Here is a 25,767-nt window from a genome sequence, read left to right as displayed (position 1 = left end):
TAAAAAGTCTGTTCATGCCTTAGGACTATTTATGTGAACTGCAAAACAGCTCAAAGAGGATTTTTAACAAATAGTGAGAAACTTAAGCAAATATTGTTAAAGGCTTACACAACTTCCTGCTTCTCATATATGAGCTGGAAAGCTCAAAATGATCGACAAGAAGGAAGTCATTTTGTCCTCTTTTTGAACACTTGGGTTGTCTCAGAGATGCCAAATATTTCAGTACGCACATTTCATTGATATCACTTCCTCTTCCTCCGTAGCCATTCCCTATCCAACCTGGTATGCTTTCCTCTGTAGTTGCAGTGCTGGAGTGGTTTGTATGCTGTAATGTCTTGACGATGCTCCACTTGTTGGGATGTCAGGCCTCAGTGGTGCCGTACAGATAAGCATGGCTTTGTGTGTGTGTGTGTGGTTGAGTGTAGGTGTGCAGTGTGTTTGAGGTAATAGACTGTGTCTGCGGGTAAATGTCTGAGCTCTTCGGCTCTGGCTTTGATAGTGGCTGACTGTGCGAGTGTGTTAAGGCTAAACTGTGATAGACTGTGTTTGTGTATGGCTGAGTGATCTGTGAGAGCAAAACTCTTCTGGTTGTGACTCAGACAAACCACAGAGTCTGCTGTCTGCTAGTCCGCACGTTACCTGTCGCTTGGGCTCCGAGACGTGGGGGAAAAATAAGATATTTGATAAACTTGCCAGATAATGCGAAGGCGACAAACCTGACATCCCAAATCAATTTCAATTAGTTTCAGGCCAGAAAGTAATGACATATCCAATATGCAAGGCTCATGTCGCTTTTTTTAAAGGAGTAGTTCAATCAAAAACATAAATCCTGTCATTATTTACTCACCCTCATGAGATTTCAATCCTGCAGAACACAAAGAAGGTATTTTGAAGAATGTTGGTAACCAAAAACCATTGGTCCCCATTGACATCTATTGTATGGACACAAAACCAATGCAAGTCAATAGGGACCAAAGGTTTTCGTCTATCAACATTCTTTAAAATCTTTAAACAATGAAAGAAAATCGTTTAGATTTGAAATGACAAGAGGGTAAGGAAATAATGTCAGAATTTTCATTTTTGGCTAAACTATCCCTGTAGGTGAAAAGCAAATCTTTTGCAATGACGCTTTCTAAAATCTGATCAGAATCAAATGGAAATCTTTGCAAAGGTTAACAATTCACGTGTGCAATTTACATGTTTTGTTAATGATCAACAAAACCTCTTGGGAAGGGAATGCTTGTGTATTATAGGAGGCATTTATAGGGGTTAATGCTGTGTAACAGATGCATTTATTTAGAAATGAATTATAGAGGATGTTTTCTCAACCTGTTAGTTTTTTCATAACGTTTTCCTCTTGCTGTTAGATGTCTGAATAAAACATCAAGGTTGATTCTTTTTTCCAAGCGCGCAGGTTAGCATCGCCATGGGTTTAGCTCATTTGGCGAATCCTGAGAGTCACGCTACACTAACACAAAGCGACGTGACCATTTTCAAAATGCTTGAATGTTTTCGAATAGAATCTAGCGTGAGCTAAATTTTTAGCTTGAAAAAAAAAAAACACTGGCTCCAATGGCTTGGATATGCAGAAGGCTTTCTCAATAGACAATGTTTGAAACGGTTCTCTGCGAGACCCCTGCTGAGTGCGGAAATGGGGCCAGCCAAAGATCTCAGCTGGAGGAAATGTGCCTGAGATGGTGCAGCCAGACTCGTACTCAAAATGAAAAATTATCATTGGTCCTTTTCTTCTTTAAGATCAGAAAGAGAATTTGGGCCACATGGAGCTCCATCGCTTTGGCCACGACTGCAAGGATTTTCTCAGTTTTTGGAAGGCGTCAAACTCTCTGGTGCATATCTAGCGATTTTGCCATCCAATACTTTTTGTACATTTTTTCGTATTTGATTTCATTGCCATTGGTGAGAGGAACTGGCATTCTGGAGTGCGCTGATAATTATTTTTTTACTGTCTAATTAAATCCTTTGTTGCCGAAAGGCTGTCAAAATTGAATAGCCATTAAATATAAAAGAAAATAATAAAATGGCTGGATGGAGTTGGCTGCGCCTACAGGAAACGAGGAACGTAACTTTATATTCTTTGTGTTTCAGCAGACGCGCTGCGGAAGCCTCGTCTGTTGAACAGTTTCTCGTGTATTTTGGAGGCTGTGAGTGTGACACTTTTCCCCTCTGTGGAGGTCTTCGAAACTGACCTGCTCCAGCTGCTCAACCAAGACTGCCAGAATACAGTAAGCCACGACACCTCCAAACCTTCAAGCTCACTCAATACATGCACATTCAAGTCACGTTACACTTGTTCAAGAAGCAGTTGCTAAGAAATCAATATTCGCTTGTCATTTACTTGTTTATGTTACTTTTTTCTTACATAAAACAAAAGAGAGTGGTGACTTCACCTGTCACTGAGTAAAATTATGCGTCTATGGTTTGAAGCATTAATAATGATGATAACTTGGCTTGTAGCGTGTTTCAAAAAACTGAAGAGGTTATTTTTGAGTACTTTTTTGTACGTTACAGTGTGTTACAGTGACTTTGTACTTTTTTACTGTCACAAAAGTTCATGTAGCAGTCATTGTTAGAATTTGATATTACAACACCTTTACCTTGCATGTTCAAGGTCACAAACAGAGCGGATAACACGACAGCAGGTTCATTTGGAACAGTAGTCCATCGACAAAAGCTTGTTTTTGATGGCCATTTTGGGTAATTGTTGTTACTTGTAATGATCTAATGCATTACTCTGTTCTATCCAAAACCAATGTATGATTTAAAGGGGTCATATGACACGGCCAAAATGAATATTATCATTTGTTTTAGATGTAATGTAATGTGTATACACGATTTAAGGTTAAAAAACGCCGTTTTTCCACATACCGTGCATGTTTGTAGCTCCTCTTGGCCCCGCCTCTCTGAAAAGCGCAGATTTTTTACAAAGCTCATCGCACTGAAAAGCGATGTATGCTATGATTGACCAGTTAACCAGTGCGTAGTGATTGGTCGGTGACGGAATTGTCCCATATTTGGAACATCAGGTTCAAAAGCAATTGTACTGACAGGTACGCCCACCTTACTTGCGTATACATTTGGGCGGTCTTATTCAGATCATACCACGCACTGACGTAGATTTGTGGGGGTGTGGTTACACGAGGCGGTTCACCAAAGACACAGAAAAGAACGCATTCACGCCATTTGACCCCTTTAAAACAAAACATGGTTTTATATCATACTGAGGTACTATGTAAATGTATTTCTATTTTTTTGAAGAAACAATTATCACTAGAGAGAATTAATGTGGTTTTTTTTGGACATTTATGTGTTATGGATTTATCATTAAGACGAATTTCAGCATTACAACTCAGCAGTTTTAGGTATAATCAAATGAATCAGTCATCTCTTACTGACAACCAGCAAACAAAAATTTATGGTGTTGTATTTCTCAGGTGTTTTGTCACCATTTCTTCTTCAGAACTACACTTTAAGGGCACTATTTGTCAAAAGCAGTATTAATGTTTCAAACTTTTCCAAAGAGGACCTTTATTCTCAAGTCAGTTTTATTCTGTTCCGCATGTTAGACTTTTGAAAACTTTACGTATGCAAGCAGATATAATGGACAGAAAACATTCTGGATAATGTCATTTATAATGGGAACCGCTGATTTCAGTGGCATTGCTTCCAATAATTGACTGCTTTTCCAGCATCTGTGATGGGTTTTGTTATATTATGACATACTGAAGTGAGACATGATGACTCATTTACTGTGTTCCTGCTTTTTGAGATCATTGCCTCTCTCAGATAATCCTCACAAACACATTATAAACCTTCTCAAATTCTCTACAGTCACAAACACCATCTGCTCCTGTTGTTCCATAATGAAGATCCAAATAAACAAAGCAAGAGCGAAGAGGAAGCAGAGACCCTAAAAAGCTCAGAAAGTACAAGGTTGATGTTTGGTATTTTGGCTGGCCTTTTGGATTAAGATCTGGGTATGTTACCTAAAAGTTGAGGGTTTGAGACCTTTGAAGTTATTCATGAGTCATTACAGTGTTTTGGCGAGTAATGCTGTCGATAGTAGTTAGAACAAAAACAAATTCTGTTGGCTTTAAAATGAAATAAAATTTCCATAAAACGAAAGTTTGATGGTGACCAGTGGCAGTCAAGCTGTAAAAAGCAGTTCATATGACTAGCGAGCTACATTTCAAGTCTTATAAAGTCATGGTCATGTTATTAATGTTATTAAGTCATTATTTACTCAAATTCCTGCTGATAGAGATTTGATTTTTCCCATGACAGTTAATTATGTCACGGTTAGTTAGGATGTGAGTCGCTTTGGATAAGAAGTGCCATCAAATAAGCACAAATTAGTAATTAGTTTGATTTGGAGTTATGTTCCATGTCCTCCCCATTTGAATAATTATCTAAAATGATCTAATAAAGAGAGTGACATATGATGTGACAAATGCTCTGTTCCTGCCAAATGCAAAGCCAGCTTTACATGTACTGTATCATTTGAGGAGAAGGCAGTCCCATAATGCACTGCGGCAAGTTCATTAGAAACAAACCCATCTAATTTTAATTCAGTTTAATACTGATAAAAAAAGACTCAAATATTCAACCATACAATACTTTGTACTGTGCATTGTAATTCTTATTATACAAGTGATCTTTAGACATGTTCTGGGGTAAATCTAAATCAACCAATCAGATTTGAGGGATACGTTTACAGTTCATATGCTGATTTCAGAGACAAGTTATGGTTTTGGGTGGCAATAAGGTTTTTCTACCAAAATGTTGATCCAGAGTGAACAAACCATGTTGACCCAAGAGCATCTCTACCTGGCAGCGTATGAAGCAGTCTGCGAGCCTGCTCACTGGTTTCCTGACCGTTTTTAAGACAGTGTTTTGTATTCTTGTGGGGTTGTGTTTCGAGCTATGTGGATCTGTGAAGGCTGTCAGCACTCTGCTCGGTCTGGTTGTGTGTGTGTGTGGAGGCTAGACCCCAGTAACCATGTTTGACAGATGCGCTCATGCGCTTGCAATTATTTACACACTGCAGACAGACCGCTTTGGTCATCCCCTGAACAGAGAGAGAGATAGAAAGACAGATTTAAGCTGAGGAAGAGGAAAATAGAAGTAGTGAAATTATAATCAGTGTCACTTTTGATGACTTTTGATAACGACAAACCTTTTTTCTGACACTCGTATAGAGATACCTGTGTGTGTGTCCTGTGAGTCCCTATTGTCTGGATGTCCTGAACACAGAGCTTCAAAATCTATATATTATGCACACAGACATCGTGCACTCACACGTTCCACACAAACCCAATTTTAATTGTGTTTCCCAAACCTCTCAGGTTCTATCACCTTCCCTGCGGTGTCAGTGGAATGTTAGAGGAACTATTTTAGCAGAGCTAAAATCAGCTCGCAGGACGTCACTTGTTGTCATGTTAAAGCGTGCCTCTTTTTGTGTTTTCTGCTGTCATACGGTCATTACAGTGCTTTAGTATGAAAATTCTGGATACTACTTCTAATGAACCTAAAGACTCATTTGTAAAAAAAATCAGCTTTAGATGTGTCATCTGTACAAATTTAAGATTAAAATTAGCATTATGCACACTATGCGTGTTAACAATGGAACAGGCCAGCGGTCAGCAGAAGCGTAGACGGCATATTGATTATAAGTGGAGCGATATGCTTTTGGCACATCGTGATGCTACTTCTCACCTCCGGTGTTGACAGGGTGTGAAGCTGCTCCTAAGCAACAATGATCCATGCAGAAGCTCAATAAAAACAATAACTTGTGCTGCTGTGCATGTACCATAATCTCCTGAATGTGGTCACATTCTGTTACAGGACAGTCCAGTTAGGGGTCCCGTCATCTTTGGAGTTTAAGGAGATAGCTAGAATAAATGAACCGAAATGATTTAATAATAATGCTTTTGGTTACTCTAGGGACTAAAAATAGAAACTTGTAGTTGCTGATGGAGTCCTTTATGTAAATACTCTGTTGTGTCCTATATTGTATTCTGTTCATATGTAAAGTGTGACACTTATACTAATTCTTAACTTTAATATGCATTTTTTCAGTGTCTTGGTGTCTTAGTAAATTTCTTAAAATTGAAAAAATAGCATTTCATGATTTAGACATTTTGAATCTTTAAAGTATTGAACAAATGAGGCTTTTGACCACCAGTATTTAAACCAGATTTTCCTGATCAAGGTCTGCGGTAATTTGATAAATCAATCATTTCTGAATGACAAAAAGAATATCTTGTCACTTCTGTCATCAAGTTAGAGACTAGGGTGACAAAACGAAGAAAAGAAAGGGAGATGAAGAGAATGAGATGCGGAGGTGAAGACAAGGGGAAATGAGGGAAATATTCATCAAAATCTGCACTCTGTCTCATCTTTACGGCTGACGTCACTTCTCTGCAGTTCTGAGGTGATAATTCACATGTGATAGCGCTCGACAGCAGGCTCTAATTGGCCCTCATGTGGGTGGTTGACCTTTAGATAGTGTGACTGTCAATGCATTGCCATCAGGATATTGTTGATGCTCTGAGGATCTCACTCGGTGACGGATCCTTGAAACACCCAAACTGTCGGAGGTGTGTTTATGTGGGGAGGTGAGGAGAACATGAAATGTGAGGAGATCGTTGCTGTTTTGAACAATAGTGAGTCCCAGGGCGTGAAGTTGTTCTCCGTATTCATTGCAGGTGTTTTGTGATAACAATGCCCTTCAGCTGTGATTAATTTCAACATTTTAACATCTTTTAATTAATTTGTATGGAAAGCTTTTTTGGTTGTTGTAATTTTACATTTAGCTGACGCTTTTATCCAAAGCGACTTACAGAGAGTTCTGGGAGCAGCTCAGTTTTTATATTAACATAATGCATTTGGCTGAGATTACATTTACATTTACATTTAGTCATTTAGCAGACACTTTTATCCAAAGCGACTTACAGGTGGGGTAAGCAATGGAAGCAATTGGGACAGCATAGGTACAAAAGCATAAGTGCAATCAAAAAAAGAAGACGTCTCGTCTCATATAACCTAACACAGTATACATGGCTCAATTAGAAAAAAAAATTTAAGTTAACTTGGGAGTTAAATCCGATGCATTGTAAAATTATATTCAAATAATTTCATAAATAATTTAATGAACCATTTAATAAAATTTTATTATATTAAAAATGTTATTATTTACTGTATAAAGTTGAATTTTTACAGTATGGGTTCTTTGTCGGCATGCTTTTTCGGGTGAGCTACGGGGAAAGATATGTAGTTTGAGTAAAATGCATGTAGTCTATTATCCAAAGATCTTGCTGTGCACAGTAAGGCAATAAAATAAGTTTGACTGTTTAGAAAATGAGCAGTGCACAAAAACTTCCAATGCTCTCAAATTAGATTTGTTATATACTAGATAAAGTATAGAAAGATACGCCATCGCATGAAAATTATAAATGATTTTTTTTCCATCTTGCACCCCCTTCAACAAGCCATTGTAGGTCTAACTAAACCCTTATTTAAACTCTTTCTCCTCTTTCCTTTGTATGAATTCGAAAAGCTACTTCCATTTTAAGAGACCTTGACATTAGCTGAATCCACACACCAGCATTTTCGGTGTCTCCAGGAAACCGTTTTCTCTTCTGGCTTTTGCTTGGCTGTAGTGTTTGGCATTAAAAGGTTTAACCCCTTGTCACCTTTGTTCCGACACATATTTTTGTGTTTGGCAACTGCTTTCGTGTATTTTGTGTACATCTGTGTGCGCTTGTATTTTTGTTGATGTACTGATTAGCAGAGGGCAATGATTAGCATCATCAATGAGAGGTGTTTGTCATCTACAACAATTGAAAACTGTGTGTGTGAGAGAGAGAGAGTGGGAGGATGAGGATAATATGCTAATGATATTGCTGTTACACTTCCTGCATGACTCATCGCAGTGTGAGCCAGCACATTCTCTCAGTGTGGGCACACGCACGCTCACAATCTCTTTCAAAGCTGGAGATATGATATATAACCACGTTCTTTCTTGTTCTGAAGGCCCGCTGGGATGCTCTTGTTGGCAAAATCACAAAACCACAGTCAGGCAAGTTGATTGCAGATTGTGAGTTCCTATCGAGAGACGATATCTAAACTCAAACTTCCATCTTGAAAGTATACAAGACATGAACAAATATCAGCTTTTAGCTGTGGTGGAAACAAAATACCAAGCCTCTGATAAGTACGCCTTAGTTTTTCATTGCAGTCATGAGTGAAACTCTTGTTGATGTGTTAAGAATTTCAGATAAGTATAAGCTTTTTTGAACTATAGTATGCAATATACAAGCATCCAGTACTTTATAGCAACCTGCAGATTGGAGATTATACCTACCTTGCTTCTGGTATTCATGCTGGGAGTCGGCATTAAGGGTTCCAGCATCTGTCCGCCGTGAGCGATGTTCTTCTCAAAGCTCTGATTTACTGGATTTCATGGTCATTTATTCCGTATCATGCTGTGATTCTAACCTTCTAACACTTATCTCAGCATCTGATTCAGAGCGACTTCTGGTTGGTATGCAATGTATAACTTTACTCATTCTTATTTTACCGCCCGAATGCTTATTCCCAACAGTTTTGTGATCGCATAGCCCCATTTCTGTCTTGCAGTTTGTAAAACACAAAGTTGGGATTTTTCTCCAATGTAACATCAAATTTACTTTCTATATTTGTTTTTATTCTGATAGGCCTAGAATTTAGGTATTACATTCACAATCGCTCCATGCTGTTTGTTATGGACTTACATCAAAACTGTTATTATGTAACTTGTGATATTACTTTTCTAAGTGGTATGATTTTGCATAGTGGATGATAAATGCATTTTGTGTTTAATTCCAAGAGAAAATAATTACTTACCTTGAAGGGTTAATCGTGATTATCTCTTTGTTCTGTAGGCGATCACGCATTCCTATTAGTTATGTCGCTGATTGTACTGGAAATAATTTCCCTGTCACTCCAGGCACAAGCCATTTGTCAATAAATCTCGATACATTTTATTGCAAAGTCATTAAATGTCTATTATGTGGGTTGAGCTGCGATACAGAATCAAATTAAAACAGGGAAGTTTGGCTTTGTTCTGTCACTTACCCTTGAGTTTTTCCGACCACATTGTCGTCTCAGAAAATTCAATGGCTTAGTCAGACCCTTTTTTATTATTCTCACGGAACTGAGGACTTGCTGACCAAAGAACTCTTTTGTGTGGGTTATGTAAATTGCAAAACTCCATGAGTTTAGTTCAATTAAAGTTTGCTGGTGCAGTAATGTAATTGATTATCGATCCATTTGTATGCCATGTTTTTTTTGTGGATAAATGTCATGAGATATCCACCTTGATTTATTTAGATTATATAATTTGTACAAATATTTGTTAAGTGCGTGCTTTTTGTAAATATAATTCAAATTTATTTATTTGTTTGAATAGTTCAATATATTGCTGAATTTAAGAATAAACTAGGGCTGTCAAACGATTAATCGCAAAATTAAAGTTTTTGTTTACATAATGTGCATGTAGTATGTATAGTTATTATGTATATAAATACACACACACATCTACACACACACACGCAACACACACACACAAATATATATATTCAAAAAATTATTACATACATGTGTATATGGGCCTTTCCACAGAATTGGTGCAAATCCAGAGTTGGAAACATCTTGAAATAATTTGTTTTTTATACCAGAAGTTTTTCATAGATGCAAACTGTATAATATCAAAGGTACACATTCCCTACTCATTCTTGATCCAAAATGTAGGGGTGTGGCTAAAATCAGTCTCAGCCAATGGACTAAAAGGCAAACTGTTTCGGTAGTGACATGAAAATCCGCGACACATTTTTTACTCAAAGTTTAATTATACAAAAATGGAAATATAAAATGAATCTTCACTTTTTTAAAAACATCTAACATATATTTTTCAAAACAACAATGAAATTTTTTTTATATGTATTATTTTTATATATTGATATTAAGGGGTTTGGGTTTTTGGACAAGCATCTCCCAATTGAAAGTAATAAATAATGATTATATTGTATATATATTAAGCTTACTGATATTTTAAATATTATTGTGGGTTTCAATAGATGATAGAAGGATCTTAGAAAACAACAAAGATCTGAATACTTGAATGCTTTTTAATGTGTTTTTTTATTTAGGACAGCAGTTTGGATGAATACTGTAAAATTGCCCATATACATTATTGTATACAAATTGTATATGACATATGAATATTTAATTTGAAGAATAAATATTCTATATATATACATAATTATTATACACAGTACACAAATATATAATGTAAATTAAACCTTTTATTTTGCATACGATTAGTCACAATGTTTTTTTTGACAGCCCTAGAATAATTTTTGGTTTTATATGAATGAATTCATCACCCGTCGATGAACGAAACCAAACCCATTTTCTTTCACTCATCTGTCAAAATGCATTTAAATAAAAAAGTGAAATCCTCTCATACTGCAGTTACGTGTATGTTTGTGTATGCCCTGCTGAAATAAGCGACACCCTCCATTAATTTTTCACTGCTTGCTACAAAAAATAACCTTCAAAAACCAATTTTATTTTTCCAAAAAAGAACCCTCTTCAATTCTTTTCCCCTGAATAGGACAATGACCCCCACCCCTCCAGAGCTTGTCTCTGCTTGCAGCCATTATTCCTGCATTTGGTTTAAATGACCTTCCCAATCACTCGCCTGAACCAGACTGCTCAACACATCGCCGTTTTTATGAAATCAATTTGCCAGCTAGCGTTTTTATTCATTTTCCGTATTTTTTTGCTGGATGCATTGTTAGTAGTTTGACAATGCTGACGATTAACTGTCAGCAATCCGAACAAGGTGAAATTGCTCCTTGCAACAGTCTGTTTTTATTTGAACTTCGGTTGCTGCAGAGTTTGTTTAACAGAGTGACGGTATCCAAACTGGGGTGAAATAAGAGGAGACTCGGTTGTCATTTTAAGGCATGATGTGATCCAATCCACACATGCAGGAGTTAAATAAGTGATGCTCTTTCAGAAAGAATTGGAGTTTTATGAAGGTTCAAACAGGACTGTTTCTATTTTTAAGCCCTCTGTTCTGATTCCACCGTCAAAAACATCAAAGACATTTCGGTTCGAGGCTGATTTCGCTGCTTGTGATGCCAATGGGAGCGCGTCTTTTCCCTGCAAACAAAAATCCAAATAGTAAATAAAGAAATAAATACAGAACTCATGGAGCGAAGGGACTTAGCCAGCTCTTTCAAACTCATTCTTCCAAAAGAAATGTGCGAGACAACCGCACAAACAGATGCAAAAGAAAAACAGCCATTATAGGTTTTTTTATTTCATTGACACAAAGTCTCAGTTTGTTCACTAGAATAAACTTTTGCCAGTTCCATATAAGCCTCTCATCTGTTTTCTACAATTGTTCAATACTCTGTAATATTCTGTATCCTTGTCGCCGTGGCAGCGGCCTCATCTGTCAGAGGGTCTGCTGTTGTGGCCACCAGGCCAGACGACGCGTGACCCCCAGAGTCCAGATATTTCACAGATGAGAAACAGAGGCTGTTGATAGAGGATGAGCTTTGTCATTACTGTAAGGTACACAGCAATGCGTTCATCACTCTGCCTCTCTCCCCTTCTGTTTCTCTCTTGCTCTCTCTGCTCCATGATGCTGGAAATGGGGTATGATTTAACTTCAGGCCATTTCATTGTTCCCTTTAAGCTTCTTAGCTCTAAAATATTCATATTTTGGGCCCAGGAAGTGAAATCTGTGACAGCACAGAGCGCAGATGAGAAGGAGAGAGTGAGAATAAACAGGGAAGAAGTTTGAAACCAAAATAAGATCTTTTTCTTAGCCGATGCGGTAAGATATGTCACAGACAGGCTTGTTTTCCATACTTAACTCCATTCTTTTATCCTTCTCTGAGTGTCCCATCTATTTCAGTGCTTTCTGTCAATCCATCACTTTGAGTGCAGTATATACTCTGTACTTATGTCTGCTTGCTTTTGTTTAAAGTGAAGAGAGTTGTTGGATTAAACGTCAAAGCATATTGTGGTAATTATACATCATTATATTGTTGACATGCTGCAGTGAGCTGGAGCGTACGCTGCTTTTGACAGATGTATATCGTTTCTTTTGTTGTGTGGGGGTAAATTGGTAAGCATAAACAGACATAGGTTTGTTTCACTATATTAATGACATCTTATAGAACTTTGGTGTGTTTAAAACCAGGCATATACATTTTTTTTTCTAGTGAGGACCACATAAAATGTCAATTGAGGTTTTTTTACATTTAAAAAAATGTTGTCCTCACAAGTATAGCTACACTTAAAATAAAATAAAATAACATTGCTACATGATGCCTTAGAATAATGTTTTGGCGGTATGGATCCATAAGGAACCTCTGTCAACCTTTTCTGCAAAAGATTCCTTGCAGTGGAAAAGGTTTTTTTAGATTATGAAAAGGTAAGAAAGAAACATTTCTTTAAAAATCTTTGACTGAATGGGTCTTTTGGGAACCCAAAATGGTTATTTTATGGCATTGCTGTGCAGAACCTTTTTTTGCACTTTTATTTTTATTTTTTTGGTGTAAACTTGTAACACACACATACACACATTTTGAGATTCCATATTTTATAGTGACTTTACAAACTGTATATTCTGTCCTCTTACCCTTGCCCTAATGTATGACACAGAATAATTTATAAGGGGCATTCCTCACGGGGATCAAAAAATATTCCTATTAGGTCAAAACAAAAAAAGTGGTATTACTAATAAATGTTTACCACAATAGTCCTAAATGTAATTGAAAGAATATACATTATTTATTTTTAAAGCATGTTTTATTTGTTTTATGTATCATTGCTTTTGAAATTTTGGATGTCCAAATTAGGGAAATGGATAAAAACTATGTCTGTAACACGTACATTTCTGATCTGTCTCTCTATCTCACACTTTAATGAAAAGCAATGTCGGAAGTCAAAATCAATGTATCACGTGGCGCATTCTGAGAATATTTTTTACCTGAATTACAGCTGGGTGTGAATGCACTCAAAAAAATGTTCAACCCATCAAATCAGTCATTAAAAACCCCTCAGAATCGTTCAGCGTGCTTGGACCATTTAACAAGAGTTCTTAGTAAGATTAAGGCCCTGTTTCATAGACACAGCTTACCTTAAACCAGGACTATGCCTCAGTTGAATTAAGATATTTATGTTGCCTTAAAAGAACAAATTTAAGGTGTGCATCTTGAGACAAAAAAATGACACTAAAATATTTTTTAATATTTCTGGGCAAGTTATATTCAATTAAGACACCAGAAAATGATTTTAGTCTGGGACTAGCCTTAAGCTTTGTCTCTGAAACCGGGCCTTAGTATTTAAAGTTTATTTATGTCAATCTGTAGAAATATAATAATTACATATAATTACATATATAATAATTGAGTTCAGATTTACTTTTGAGTTATGAGCTAGCTAATTTTATTTTATGTGGTAAAAATTAAGAAGGCCGGTAACAAATTACAGCTTTTTGCAAAGAGTGCAATAAAGGAGGATTGTGAAGAGTGAAGGTTATATTTGAGTCAGATCATTTCATAGCCAATATATAACTTGAATATTAACCCAAACAATATCAACCGTATAAAATAACAAATACAAAGTTTCTTTGCATTTATTTTGGATTTATTGGGCTTGCAAGTGTTAAAGCGCAAATATGAAGCGGTCTATACCCGACTAATTTAGAAGACAGAGTGACAAATTAACAGAATGATTCACCAACTGAGGTCATTATGGAAGGTCATTAAAAAGGGTGCGACCAAATTGTAAATTGGTGTGACCTACTGAGATTGTGGGTCGCACCAGTGCGACCAGAGGGGAACATCGATCTAGAGCTAAATATTTTAAGATATGTTATTTTCACTTAAGACAGCTCAAACATTCATTTTAGTTTCGGAACTAGCCTCAATCCTTCTGTCTGCGATCTTGGAAACCGGGCAAATACTTTTTAAATGCTAAAATACTGTGTTGTCAAAGTTGAAATTGGTTAAATATTTGCAGAACCCAGTGACAAACATAAAGGGTCACTAATAATATTGATTGATGGCAAAGATACAGCAGCCATATTTTACTGGTGTATGCCCCCCCTGGTTTAAAACCTATAGGAGGACATAGTGCTAGATTCCATAAGATCTTCTGACCTGGAGTGTAAACTGTTTGCTGTGTAAATTGGAACAGTTGCTGTAAATCCAACATTACATGCTGTCTGTCTGAAGAGTCTGCGAGCGGTCGTTCACAGTAACACTCAAATTCAGCACAGGGCCGTGTCACCTGAGAGCTTTGTGTTACAGGTATTTGCTGACAACAGGCACATCACTACATGATTTAATTGCTTAATTATCTCCCTCGACTGAAACCGCTTTTGTTCAGGAAAACAGGCATGAAATAAATAATTGCTGAATACACAGTCTCTGTGGAGCACTGTGTCCTCTACACAACACACTGTCTTTCTCGGCATGTTACACCACAATGTTTCACAATACTCTTCAGTTAATTGGACCTTGAAAACAGCTTGAGTTTTGTCATGTCACCCAAAGGTGATTTGACACCAAAATAAAGGTGTCACGGAAAATCACGATGCCTCACAGGGCCGTAACCACTGGTGTTATTGAAGGGGGGCCGTGTGCTTGATTCGGTTTACATGTTTATGTTATAGCTCAAATAAAAAGGTGTTACCGGAAGGCCTTTAGTAAAAAAGCCCTGAATTAAAATACTCCTCAAGTGGACGCGCAAATAAACGGCACACCAAGAACCCATCACGCTCGTAAAAAGGCACCGATCTGACCTATTAAGCCAACCCCGCACGAAACAGCATTACGTCCACTTATAGGAAGGATTTAGAGGTGCTCTCGTGGCGAATGCAGTAGCTGGATGATTCACGCCGTAAAGTGGGATACACCCGGCTTGCCTCTTTTGGGCCCGCATATAAAACACCCAGCACAATTGATATGCTAATTGAAGGAGAGGTGAGTGGGAGGCCAGTGCAGATAGATCTGACTCTCACTCCGAGGAGAGCATAAGAGAAGAGCTGTTAGTCTGGTACTTTCTTTTACAGATCCTCTATAATGCTGCAATTAATAACATCTGACTGCTCCTGCCACATAGCCTCGCAACCGATGCATCTTCCAAACGGCAGGTGTCTGCCGGTAGTCTTCAGAAAATGGCAGTGGGCTGGCGTTTAATTGATGTGTTATTGTAAACATGTTTGGACACTGACTAACAGAGACAGCTGCTAGCTAAAGAGGTAGACTCTGAGTAACACCCCCCCGATATTTAGCATCTGCTGACAGTTTCCTGAGATCGGGGTAACGGATAGCCATGATGCTTTGTTGTGTGACTGGAAGGGATATTGTTGTATTATCTGTGGACACTGACAACTTGTGTAACAGCTGTCGGACCTTTTCTTGGCAGTGATGAAGACATTGAAACTAACTTTTCTAACTTGCATGACAAAATGCAACACATTTGTTTCTATTGCATATACAGCCGCAGAACAAATTAAGAGACCAAATTTTCATTTCATAGCAGCATTTCTAGATGTATCGTGGCCAATCTGTGTCTGTTGTTTTTATTAAAGTCAAACCTCAGGAGGGACATAAAGTCATCCAACCGCAAAGTCCTAATTTTTTCCTGCGGCTGTATATACTGTATATAATATATCCTCGCTTGGAAAGGTTCATGTGATGTTATTCACATATTCTTATTCTGTGTCGATTTATTTACTTCTTTTTTTTTTCTTTACCTTCGTTACATTTTTTTAGAAAACAAAAAGGTCTTGTCTACAAAGTCAAATGTAATGCAAGAACGTTGAAGCTCATTATCTCAAAACTGCTCAGAATGCAGATAAAACCTTATATTTCCAAGCAATATACAATGTAATGTATGTTATATTATGCATTGAGACTTACCCTTATGCAAAAAATGTTTACTATAAAATAACTGTCAAAATATCTATATATATTCGAAAATATATAGAATAATACATTATAATTATCAATATATTACAATATATTGACTAAATGAAATAGTTAATATATTGCATTATATTTTCCATTATTTTCCCATATATTTTTGTATATTATGTCAGACCCTCTTTTGCGTCATCCTTTCTCTACCAATGATTCATTTGAGTGAAGATGTTAATTTGGATAATATGGCTTATATGGAACTGGCAGAAGTTAATTGGTACAATGCATGTGTTTCAACATTGATAAGTGTTATGATTGCCATCACATAACTCCAAGGCTGTTTTCAAAATGATCCCATAGGCTACAATTGACCCTTGACTTTTTACTGCACTCATATTAAATGTTGGATAATTTAGCATTTGACATACATTGTATATATATATATATATATATATATATATATATATATATCAATAACACAACATCAGTTGTGTAAATCAGTTATAAACACTGGTTTATGAGTTAACTTTCAGATCAACATCCCCTAGTGGAGGAATCTCAACATCGAGGTTTGAAAGTTTAAAACAGTAATGACGTAACGAAACCTCGTTTGATAAAAACGCTTGTTTGTTTTATTTTATAAAATAAAAGGAAGAGACTTTCTGCAGTTGAGTCCTCATCTCAATCTCTTTACCTACAACCCTGTCAGAAATGCAATATAATATAAATGACTATATCTTCAGAGGTGTATAAATACCTTACCAATGAAGCGTTTTGTTTTTATTACTTGGAATAATTTATTTCTATCTTCACACACCATGGGTCCCCTTACATTGAATTCACCATGTTGTTTCTACAGTAACTCCAAACGGACAAACTGCAACAGAGCGCATATCTCAGCAGAGAAGCCAAAACGTGACGACATCTTAGTTCTGCGTAAGCCACCGTAGTGCTTCGAAAGGAAGGGGTGGAGTGAGTGGTTTGTTGCAATTTGCAACCTCACCACTAGATGCCGCTAAATTTATACAATGGACCTTTAACATATTTGCATCCCAACATGAAAGTCTCTATGCAGCATCTTGTTTTATTTCTGCTATATGTTTCCTTTTTGTTTTTTGTTCCTGGTTTCAATTCTAATTTTATTAATCGTACTCATCCAATCCTTTACAGTTTAAAAGTGAAAACACTGCACAAAACAACAGCCAGAACATATCTTATTTTAAAATGCAGTATTGTAGAGTGGGATTTTTGGATCAGTGAAATTTTACCCCAGGCAGAGATATCAAGCACAACGTGACCAAAATAGAATGCAAGGTGCCAACAAAACGGCTTAGTGCACATCGCTTTATCACGTTCTGCCTTGTTGATGCACGTTGCTGCTTGTAAAAAGAAGTAAAACAAGGAAAATAAAAAACTAATCTCAATATGCCCATCGAGACATTCTTTGGTTTCTAGTATAAGTCACTTCAGTAAATCAGTCCACTCCGTTTCCAGTATCCTTTTTCCTCTGAGTGTTTAACTCGCCACTTACCAGAGAAACACCATTCAGATTCAATCCAGGGAGAGAGGATCAATAGAGCTTACATGCCCCTCTCACTTCCCCCCACAGAGAAGTCGGAACTGTACGGCTTTCAAACACAATCCACATGTTCCGTCTCCATATCTCCTCTGAGGATTAAACGTTAACAAGGCCTGCCAAACACAGCACCCCCTCTGGCAGAGCACACATGAAATTCTTCTCACTTGTCTGTGTGTGTGTTTAAAAACATGTTCTTATAATCCTGTGTAAATGTCTTTTGATCAGAACAGCTTTTCAATTCTCATCACGTGTGTATGTGTGTGTTTAATCAGAACAGGGGTTCGGAGGGACGCTCCGTTGTGGTGCAGGAACGCAGGCTGCTGGTTGGGGTCCATAATGGCTGGGGTTGGGTGGAGAAGCCTCAGGTGTTGGTGCTTGAGCGTGAGGCCGTAGGGAGCGTAACGGCCGGGGCCCGCGGAGCCGGCACAGGCGGCAGCTTCAGACAAACTTCCAAGGAAAAATTCAAGTGAGTGCTCGGTCCATCTGCCGCTCACTTATTTACTTAAATTAGAGGAATTTTGTCATACTGCCATTAACAATGTCATGGTACATTAATTCTTATCTTTTATTTTGCCCATCCTGAATCTTTGTCTGATAATCTAGAAAACTTCATGTTCTCCCTGTGTCTGCAAGGTTAAAGAAATCACCCGAAGTGAATATTTAAAAAAGCACACAAAAGATTGTCCACACGCTTTTTTTCTTGGTCTAAAATCTCTACAAACTTGCTGCATTAAAGGTATAGTTCACCTAATAATGAAAATGATGTCATAATTTACTCACCCTGGACATTTCAAACCTGTATGACTAACAGTGGTACCCTTTTAATTGCATTGGTTCTGTGTCCATACAATAGAAGTAAATGGGTACCCCTGTTGATCAGTTACCAAAATTGTTCAAAATTCCTCAAAAACTTTGGATTTCAAATGGCTGCATTAATATGTCACAAGAGGTAGCCTAAATGGTCTGGCTTGTGTCAAGATTCCTTTGAGCTTTTTTCCTGAGCTTGACAGCAAACCTGCTCATAGATTGCATCTTAAACATCTTTTGTCGTTGTGAATGGAAAAAAATTAAGAGTCATATGGGGTGAGGACAGATAACAGAATTTTCGGGTGATCTGATCCTTACGACTACACTATCATAAAGTTCCAGAATCCTCCCATGTCGTCCCACAGCCTAATGCCCCATCTGTCGTGTTCTAGTGACTCTAGCTTTCGACCCCACACTGATTCTTTTCCCAGGTGCTTCCCAGGCAGAGATGTCCTTTCATCGTCTCCATCTCTTATTTAACACGATCCTTATCAAATATAGATTTTCACACCTTTTCATTTCCAGAAAGTAATTTAAGATCAGTTCTAATTTTTAACACAAAGGCCTCTTCTGATCAATTAAACTTTAACTCTGATTAATTGATTTTGTCTTACTGCACTATAAATGCTTGAACTTACTATACTTTATGCTTGAAAAACTAAACTTTAAACTCCGTAATGCACGTCTCACTGTAAAAAAGAACAAGTAGTGTTTTTTGTGTTTAAGTGAATTTCACAAAAGAAAAATGTGAGCAAAAACTTGGAACAAAAAACGCTTGAAAAAACATTAAAAAATTTTTTAAAGCATTCAAATGGCGCGAATACGTGTTTTTCTGTGTCTTTAATGGGTTTTAGGTTTCTCATGCATGTTTTAGAGACATAAAATTGCAAAAATTAAAGTGTTGGAACAAAAGATGCATTCTATCTAAAAGCAAAGCTCACCCAGACCTGCCTGAAACGCCTCGTGTAACCACACCCCCACAAATCTACGTCAGTTCGTGGTATGATTTCACTAAGACCGCCCAAATGTATACACAATTAAGGTGGGCGTACCTGTCAGTACAATTGCTTTGAAACCTGAGGCGTTACATTTCCGTCACATGCTTGCCGTATTCAACCAATCACTACTCACTGGTTAACTGGCCAATCATAGCACTCCTCGCTTTTCAGAGCGATGAGCTTTGTAAAAAATCTTCATGTTTCATAGAGGCGGGGCAGAGAGGAGATACAAGGATGCACGGTACAGTATGTGGGAAAATACAGTGTTTTTTAACCTTAAATCGTGTAAACACATTGCATTACATCTAAAACAAACAATAATATTAGTTTTAGCCGTGTTTTAACTTGTGCAAATTAACACAAAATATTAAATTAATCCTACTAGTTGTTTTTACAGTATACATTACAAAACAACTTTCTGTCATTACATTCTATTTGTAATGCTACAAAAAAGAGGCAAAGCTAGTGAGAAAGAACGTTGAATTGTTGAAGGCTGCTTGACTCCATCTGCTGAAAAAAAAGTGCCACACCACCACAGAGTCACTGCCACGTGAGATCTCTCGGAGCTAGTCACAAACACTGTTATGCATGGCGAGAAAAAGAGGTCTATAATTACCCAATGAGAGAAATTAGGTGTCTATGAGAGTGGAGCATCACACTCTGCCCTTTTTAAGAGAGAGAAATTGGGTGTAATTATAGAGACGTTAGCTCTAAAAACTTTTCCTGCGCATACCCAACCTGACGCCGCGGCGATGAAGACATTGACTTTCAAAAGCTCATTTATCAAGTTAATGTGGCGGAGCTGTGTTATTCCTAAAATTAGGATTTATTTCAAGATTTTTTTTAATAACATTGTTTTTTGTAAACTTATCAGGTTCTCAGTTAGTGTTTTAAGTGTATTAATATTATAAGATTTTTTGAATACATCATTTAATTTTAATGATTTCTTAACCTTATAATCAACAAACTACAGTCACATGCGAATACCGAGCAAAAAGTTTAACTTGTCTTCTTAACAAAAAGCTTTTTTTACTTCCAAAAATTTAGCACATGCATCTTTTAGAATATTTTTAAGATTCTTTTGCGTTGCATTTCAATTCTTTTTCAAAACTTTGAAGCTCCAGTCCTCATTCATTGAAATTGCATGGAATTGAGCGGGAAATACATTATTAAAAAACATTTCTTCTTTTGTGCTTTATGGAACAAAGAATAGCATCTGGGTTTGGTACTGACGTGGGAGTAAACGGCAAAAGTTTTATGTGAACTATCCATTTAATGGTCAGAACTCTAATTAGAACTAAGTGTGACTGTCAGCGTCAAACCCCAGGTGTCTTTGTTCAAGAACAATGTGTGCATGTAGTCAAAGTTTGTGACACTGACAATGAGCTTTCCAAACCCCATAAAACAGTTAACTGAGATGCCATGTTAATGAATGTCATAAGTCTTTCTGGGTCTGTGTGGGTGAGTAGGTCCATTACACAACCTTCCATGCTGAGCTCAATGTATTAAGTTGTTGTCTTTGATGTTTGACTGATCTGGAGCTCTTTTTCTCCCTCCTGCAGTGATAGACTGTGTCTTCGTGGCAGTGTGGAGCTGAAGTTGATGAGACACTCAGCTTTCAGCATCGTCTTCCAGCTCCAACATGTTTTCTCTTGTCCGCTGGCTGGAGATGGGCAGGTAAGACGTCTTTTAAAACTTATTACAATTTATATCCCTCTTGGCTTCACTTGAATAAACGAGGTAGCCATCTTCTTTGTTTTTTATTGATTTATTCCGCTCATCACACGTTCCCAAACATTATGTTAGATGAGCGGACTATATGCTTATATTAAAGACACAGTTCCCCCAAAATTCTATTTCTGTCATCATTAACTCACCTTCTTAATCATTTGAACCGCATGACTTTCATATTTCTTCAGAACACAGAAGAAGATATTTTGAAGAATGTTGGTAACTGAACAATGGCGGTAGTCATTGACTTATTCTGCATAGACACAAAACCAATGCAAGTGAATGGGTACCGTTGTTGTTCGGTTACCAAAAGCAAAACTCCAGCTTTTAACCGAACTTTAAATCTATCCCCAATGCTGTTAGCAGATAGAAAAGGTGTTCCAGAACTAACATGATCCTGGTCCAGGATCTTGTCCTGTTTGGCAAAGTTCACAGTGACTGAGAGCAAATGTTTTTTGGAGGCTCATTTCCCAACATGGGGTGACATTGTCGCACATTTAAATAGCGAAACGTTCAGTTGGTGAATGCTTTAGGGTGCAGCGTCTTAGTTTATGTGAGACGCACTGTACAAACATACTGGCTAATTGATTTTGATCCCTGTCAGTAGACTCTGAAATGCCAGAAGAAAATAATTCCATCACTTGTCTTTAACTTTACATTCAGAATGTATTCGCATGTCTGCTTCTTATTTTGCTCTTTATTAGATAAAACGGTTCAGTATGCCGGCGACCTCCAGGCTAATGGATGGTAATGTAACCTCTGTGACCAAAACCCATCTACTGTAGCTCAGAGTCCTCAGGGAAAGAAGAAGACTTTGGCTTCTCTCTTCAGAACGCTGTCTAATTGTGAGCGGATCTGAGAGATAACTCTGTCACAGTCTCACAGTTTCTCTCTCTCTCTTTATCTCGGTCCCAGCCCGTCTGCCTCTCTGGAGTATTCCCGTGTTCCTCATTGCCTCTCCCTGAGGAAATTAAACAGCCATCCTTGACCAGACAGGCTCAGTAAATAAACATTTTGGGGGAAAGATTGAGAAGGGGATGAAGATAGAAAAAGTGAATATCAGGTTCCAGGCGGCAGGCACAAAGGCATCCAATCCAATCAGGCATCATTCATCCGCCTGGACCCCAGCTCTCCTCTCGGTGCTCAGGGCCCTGTTTCAGTCTTTACACCCTCAGGATTAGCCCCTTCTAATGAAATGACACAAATGTGGCTCTTTGGTCTATCTAGAGCAGCTTTAGCCCACACAAACTCTCTGAGTCTGAAATCGAATCCGTCTCTAGGGGGCTTGTTTTTCTCTGCCAGGCAACGCAGCATGTTTTAAAACACTCGTGGCCCTGGTTAAGTCATAAGAGATTTTGCCAATTACACGTGTGGGTGGAATTGTCATTGTGCTCAATAGGATGAATGCTGTTAGTGATCGATGGTGTTATTTTCACCAATTAAAGGGGTCATACGACACGGCTAAAACAAACATTATCGTTTGTTTTAGATGTAATGCAATGTGTATACACGATTTAAGGTTAAATAATGCTGTATTTTTTACATACATGGATGTTTGTGTCTCCTCTTTGCCCCCCCTCTCTGAAACGCGCAGAATTTTTACAAAGCTCATCGCTCTGAAAAGCAAGGTGTGCTATGACTGGCCAGTTAACCAGTGCGAAGTGATTGGTCGAATACTTCAAGCGTGTGACGGAAAGTAACGCCTCTTACCATATTTGGAAAATCAGGTTCAAAAGCAATTGTCCTGACAGGTACGCCCACCTTACTTGCGTGTACATTTGGGTGGTCTTGGTCAAATCATACCACGAACTGAGGTAGATTTGTGGGGGTGTGGTTACACGATGCGTTTCAGGAGGGTCTGGGTGATTATTCGCTTTTAGATAGAATGCATCTTTTGACACTTAAATGATTTTTTTTACGTGTCTACTACATGTATGGGCAACATATAACACACCAAAGACACAGAAAAACATGTATTCGCCCCATATGACCCCTTAAGAAGGAACGGTTCATCATTTACTCACACGCCTGTCATTCCAAATCTGCAAGAAGATCTTTGGAAGATTTTCTTTTTGCTATGAAACACTAAAAGAAAAATTCAGATACAGATTTCCATACAGTGACAGTGAATGGACATGTGTGTGTTCTCTAATTGCTTGGCGTAAATTTGTTTTTCACAAATTATGTTTACCTGCCAGTAAGTAAGTTGCAAGTCCCTATTCACTGCACATATGAGTGTCCAGTACGTTTTGCACAATTTGTGTTCTATGGAAGGAAGTCATACATGTTTCATTATCAACATCATGAGAGTGAGGAAAAATCAATAGTATTTTTATTTTTGGGTGAATTGTCCCTTTAAAGTCTGTCACACAGATAGCACAGTTACGTCTTTAAGATGTCTGCTAAAGATCTGTTAAACATCTGCTGTGTAAACACATCTTCTAAACATCCTAGAAAGAGCAGATTTACATCCAATCATAAACATGTCTATATGACATCTGACAGCAGACGTATTGGAGACGTATTGCATATGAGCAAACAATCAACAAAAAAGTCTTGCAGATGTAAATGCAGACATCATATAGACTTCTCCCAGAAGTATGTGTGCTATAAGGGCAGAAAACAAGCCTACGTTCCAATGGGCCTGCTAAATGCTAACTGAGAGGCTGCTATTAAACATACAAATGGCAGGCGTGGCTTAGTGGTTAGAGAGTCAGACTTTTGACTTCTCAGGGCCGGCGGGCAACGACTGAGGTTCCCTTGAGCAAGGCACCTTACCCCAACTTTCTTCCCAGGCGCTGCAGTGATAGCTGCCCACTGCTCCGGTTGTACGTATGTTTACGACTCACTGAGCGTGTGTCCACTGGGTTTAATGCAGAGGTCACATTTCGTGTAGGGTCACCATATCTGACTAATAGGTCACTTTCACTTTTCACTTTCACAAAGACCACTGACGGCAAAAGTGAAAATATGGCTCCCCACGTTTTTAACTTTCAAACCATTCCAGGAGATGAACATTTTCATAAAATGAGATGCAAGTGTGAAGGTTTTTTTTCTTGAAAGCTGAGAATTTCTCAAGCTATCAGGCTCCTGGTTCGGGGAGACAGTCAGAAGTGTTGGACAAGTGTCACCTCGCACGAACTGTAGATCTCAAATTGGGCTGAGTTTGAGGTTAAAAAAAGAAATTTGAGTGTGCGTCTAAATTCCTAATGACGATGGTGTGAGCGTGCAAGGAGACAGATAGGAGGAGAGAGAGACAGTCAAAGAGGAATGGAGTAATTGCGTTATAGGTGTATTTATAGAGTGTGGTGAAGGAAGGTGTCTGAAAGTCATCATAGTGACTAATAAAGGTGGGATGAGACACGACCTCTTGAAGATAGAACGACCTCACTTGCAGCACACAGAGAGAGAGAGATTTTTCTTTACATTTTAGCAGCTAATGTGTTGAACACTGTTATCTTTCCCAATTGCGGTGTCCTTTCTTGTCAACTTCTGAAACCACCTGTACATTAGCCTATACAATATCCCTTGTTAGTATGAGTAAAATAATAAGTCACATGGTTTGTTTTAAAACTATTAAAAAAACCACTCATAAAAATATTGTGTAGACTCAACAAAAAAAGTACAGTTTGCATCAATATGTTTGAGTTGTGACAACTTATAACAAGATTAAGTTCATCCAACAAACTACATTGGGTCAGACAGATTACTTTTTTCTCTTAGATGAAATGTATTTTTAAGTAACACCAATTTAAAAATTGTTGTTCATTATTGAAATGATCAAGATGTTCCAACTTTTTTTAATAGGCTTAATGATTTAATCAAAGACACTGGTTACAAATAATCTTTTTTTGTCATGATTCTGCCTCCTTGGTCATGGTTTTCTTGTCTAGTGGCAGGATCATGACAGGTCCCACGTGTTTAGTGTGAGAAAGACATGGCATTTTTTTTATATTGGCCTGTCATGTGCTTTCTCATGTTTTGTTGAGTAAAAAAGCATTTAATTGTAATTTTTCTTTGAGCCTAACCATATCCTAAGCAAATGATCTATCCTTCAAGACAATGGTAACCTCTTAAAATCACTAACATAACCAAAACCCTTTTAAATGCCAAGAGAACAGAATATGAAACAGTTAAGCATCAGTCATGTGACATCAACAGTAATAGATTAGTTAAATGATTGAACATGAACATATTTATTTAACGCTTTTCAAACACACAGAGTTTGAACTTGTTTACGTATGTTACATGGTTTGGGAGGAGTCTTGATATCCGGAACTCAATTGGTGGTGAAAAATTAAGTTATCTAGCCAATTTCTAGTTACTGCAACTTATATTGTCGTTAAAACACATAAACACAGCTTTTTTGGTTAAAATGACACATAATATTAAGCCAAAGTAATTATCTACATTATTAAGTCAGCACAACTTATCAAAAAAGAGTTTCACAGTTTTTAATTAACAAGTTTTAATTATACCCAAAATGTTGATTTTTGACTTGCACCAATGCATTAAATTAAGTTGTGCCAACAGATGCCATGGATGAGTGCAATGAGTTCCAATAGTTAACATGAGAATAAAAGACTCTGAAAACATAGATTCAAAATGAGCTTAACTGCTTATTAGCATTCACAGTGCT

At 37.6% G+C, this 25,767-nt stretch overlaps 1 protein-coding gene across 4 annotated transcripts in view; it reads left to right on the top strand.

Moving 5' to 3' along the window:
* Positions 1-25,767, top strand: part of LOC130407246 (nephrocystin-4-like) — a 121,272-nt gene that overhangs the window by 25,078 nt on the left and 70,427 nt on the right. For 3 of the 4 annotated variants that reach the window (XR_008904595.1, XM_056730005.1, XM_056730006.1), the window contains 3 exons: positions 2,107-2,243; positions 17,865-18,058; positions 20,960-21,074. Coding sequence is in view for 3 of the 4 variants with exons in the window: in XM_056730005.1 (XP_056585983.1) it covers positions 2,107-2,243; positions 17,865-18,058; positions 20,960-21,074 (446 nt within the window). In the remaining variant the exon portion in view is untranslated. The remainder of the gene's footprint in view (positions 1-2,106; positions 2,244-17,864; positions 18,059-20,959; positions 21,075-25,767) is intronic. The other variant, XM_056730007.1, reaches the window with a different exon arrangement.

This window comes from Triplophysa dalaica, chromosome 18, assembly GCF_015846415.1.
Source record: "Triplophysa dalaica isolate WHDGS20190420 chromosome 18, ASM1584641v1, whole genome shotgun sequence".
NCBI lineage: Eukaryota > Metazoa > Chordata > Actinopteri > Cypriniformes > Nemacheilidae > Triplophysa > Triplophysa dalaica.
The sequence above is the reverse complement of the archived record's forward strand: the minus strand, read 5'-3'. Positions and strand labels throughout refer to the sequence as shown.